The sequence below is a fragment of the Entamoeba dispar genome, genomic scaffold (assembly GCF_000209125.1).
Source record: "Entamoeba dispar SAW760 scf_1105229460289 genomic scaffold, whole genome shotgun sequence".
Lineage (NCBI taxonomy): Eukaryota > Evosea > Mastigamoebida > Endamoebidae > Entamoeba > Entamoeba dispar.
In genome coordinates this window covers 1-2,056 of record NW_001854118.1, presented here as the reverse complement: position 1 = coordinate 2,056, position 2,056 = coordinate 1, and the positions used below count along the sequence as shown (strand labels likewise).

Sequence of the window (2,056 nt, the reverse complement as noted above, 5' to 3'; positions counted from 1 at the left end):
TATTATTCTTCTTTTGAATTAAGGGAAGTCTATTTATTGGTTAATGTGTTTTGTTTATTTGAAATTGATATTACAAACATTTGTTTTTTCCATATTTCAATTTTAGTTTGTTTTTTAGTACGTGCATTTGCAGGACTTGTACCTGGCATTATGACATATTTAATATTAGGTAATTCTTTAAAGAATTTATGATAAAGTTTTGAAGGTCCTTGACCATTGAAAAGAACTGTTTTAATTGTTGGATGTTCAAGTAATAATTTGTTTATTTTATTTGGTTTTACCTCTTTTATATCACTATCTAAACTACCTTTTCGTTCACATTGACAACACACATCCCATAATGCAATTTGACATGATTTTATTAGTTCAATTCTTTGTTCATATCGTGGTGGAACACTCCCCATTGATTTTATTGATGAAATAATTGACCAGAAACAATTTTGTGGATGTCCATAATATTGTTGTTTTTTGAGTGATTCAGTACCTGGCATTGATCCTAAAATGAGGATTAAAGGTTTTGATGGGATGATTGGATCAAATGATGAAAGTCTTTCACTCATCTTGTTTCTTATTTTCTGAAAATCAGTTCAAATTTATTCAAAAACTCAATTTATAAAAATCTTCTTTCACTTTGCTATTTTCTCAAACAACGAACTGTCCATTTCTATCACTTCTCTTAATTTTTCACACCCTTCAAAACATCCTTTTTCATATTCAATACCTTCATGTAATCCAATTAACTCTAATTTCTTACAATCCTTGAAACAATACTTTTCAATTTTACTAACTGAACTTGGTATTTCCACTTTCCTTAATCCAACACAATGACTAAATTCAAATGATTTAAGCTCATTGATTTCTTTAGTAATGATAATTGCTATAATAAATGGGTTTTTAAATTTCTTTTTACAAAAAGAAGCATAATATTTATTACTAATTAAAAAATTAGTTGAATTGTCCTCAAGATTTTTATAGTTATGAAATGTATTGATATTGTTTGTTCAAATAGAACAACTTATTCTTTATTTTTATTGTGTTGATTATGTTGTTTATAAAATTAATCTTAAATATCAAGTTTTATTTTTAATTAAATTATTAGTAAAATGTTCATTTATTCCTTTAATAATTTAAATTTGACGTTATAATGATTGATTTTTATTTATCATTATATTTATTTCACTCTATAATTTTTCTCTTTATTATTCATTATATTTATAATTTATACAATCATTATATTTACTAATACTATATCATCACTACAAATAGTTATTTTTGTTTTTTATATTACTATATGAATTTAGATTATTTACAATATGAATATACATATATAATGAATAAATTCATTTAATTTTTGATTATTAATATTCCTCTCGCATAAATAAATTTTAAATCATTTTGATTTATTATATTTTGAAAATGATGTATCTTAATTAATTTAATAACAAGTGAATTATCATGTACATTCTCTATATTTCAAATTGATATTCTTGTTAATATGATATTATTTTCTTTTCTAATTTTTTTTTAGAAAACATCATTATATAATTGTTAGAATAATGAAATGTTCAATCAATTCAAATGAACTTGATAACTGTTTAAATGAAGATAATGAGTGAAGAATAAATGTAATTCTATTAATTTATTATTTTTTTTTTCTATTCTTTACCATATTTATTATTGTTACAAAATGAATATTATATTAAATAACTGATAAATCAATTTATAATAATGTTTATTCTATTATCTTATATGAATAATATGTATTTTTAATATTAAAATCGTACAATATCACAATCTCACTCGGTTCTATTCAGTTATAATTATTTAATTAAAATATTACAAATATCATTTATATAATTATAATTCATTTATATGGTTATTTAAAAAATATTGCCTTTATTATGATAGTTCAAATGATACATACTTTCATATTACATAATTTACATATTAAACTAATTTGTGGTTAAATTTTGAATGTTATAATCTATTCTTTTTGAAATATCATTCAACAGTTATTTCATAAACAAAACATAAACAATAAAATTAAAATACAATA

General features: G+C 21.0%; 2 protein-coding genes across 2 annotated transcripts, besides 7 other annotated features; both read right to left on the bottom strand.

Moving 5' to 3' along the window:
• Positions 1-29: 29 nt before the first annotated feature.
• EDI_248660 (uncharacterized protein) lies at positions 30-560 on the bottom strand (the record flags this gene model as incomplete). Its single annotated transcript, XM_001737056.1, has 1 exon — positions 30-560. The coding sequence occupies one exon, from the start codon at positions 558-560 to the stop codon at positions 30-32; it is 531 nt and encodes a 176-aa protein (XP_001737108.1).
• A 66-nt stretch (positions 561-626) lies between these two features.
• EDI_248650 (uncharacterized protein) lies at positions 627-959 on the bottom strand (the record flags this gene model as incomplete). The annotated part of the gene is made up of 1 exon (XM_001737055.1): positions 627-959. A coding segment is annotated over one exon (333 nt), but the record flags the coding sequence as incomplete, so codon positions are not given.
• Positions 921-948: a sequence feature (AT_rich).
• An 89-nt stretch (positions 960-1,048) lies between the features above and the next one.
• Positions 1,049-1,135: a sequence feature (AT_rich).
• Positions 1,136-1,139: 4 nt separating this feature from the next.
• Positions 1,140-1,291: a microsatellite.
• A 10-nt stretch (positions 1,292-1,301) lies between these two features.
• Positions 1,302-1,366: a sequence feature (AT_rich).
• An 8-nt stretch (positions 1,367-1,374) lies between these two features.
• Positions 1,375-1,442: a sequence feature (AT_rich).
• A 190-nt stretch (positions 1,443-1,632) lies between these two features.
• Positions 1,633-1,779: a sequence feature (AT_rich).
• Positions 1,780-1,814: 35 nt separating this feature from the next.
• Positions 1,815-1,892: a sequence feature (AT_rich).
• Positions 1,893-2,056: the final 164 nt, after the last annotated feature.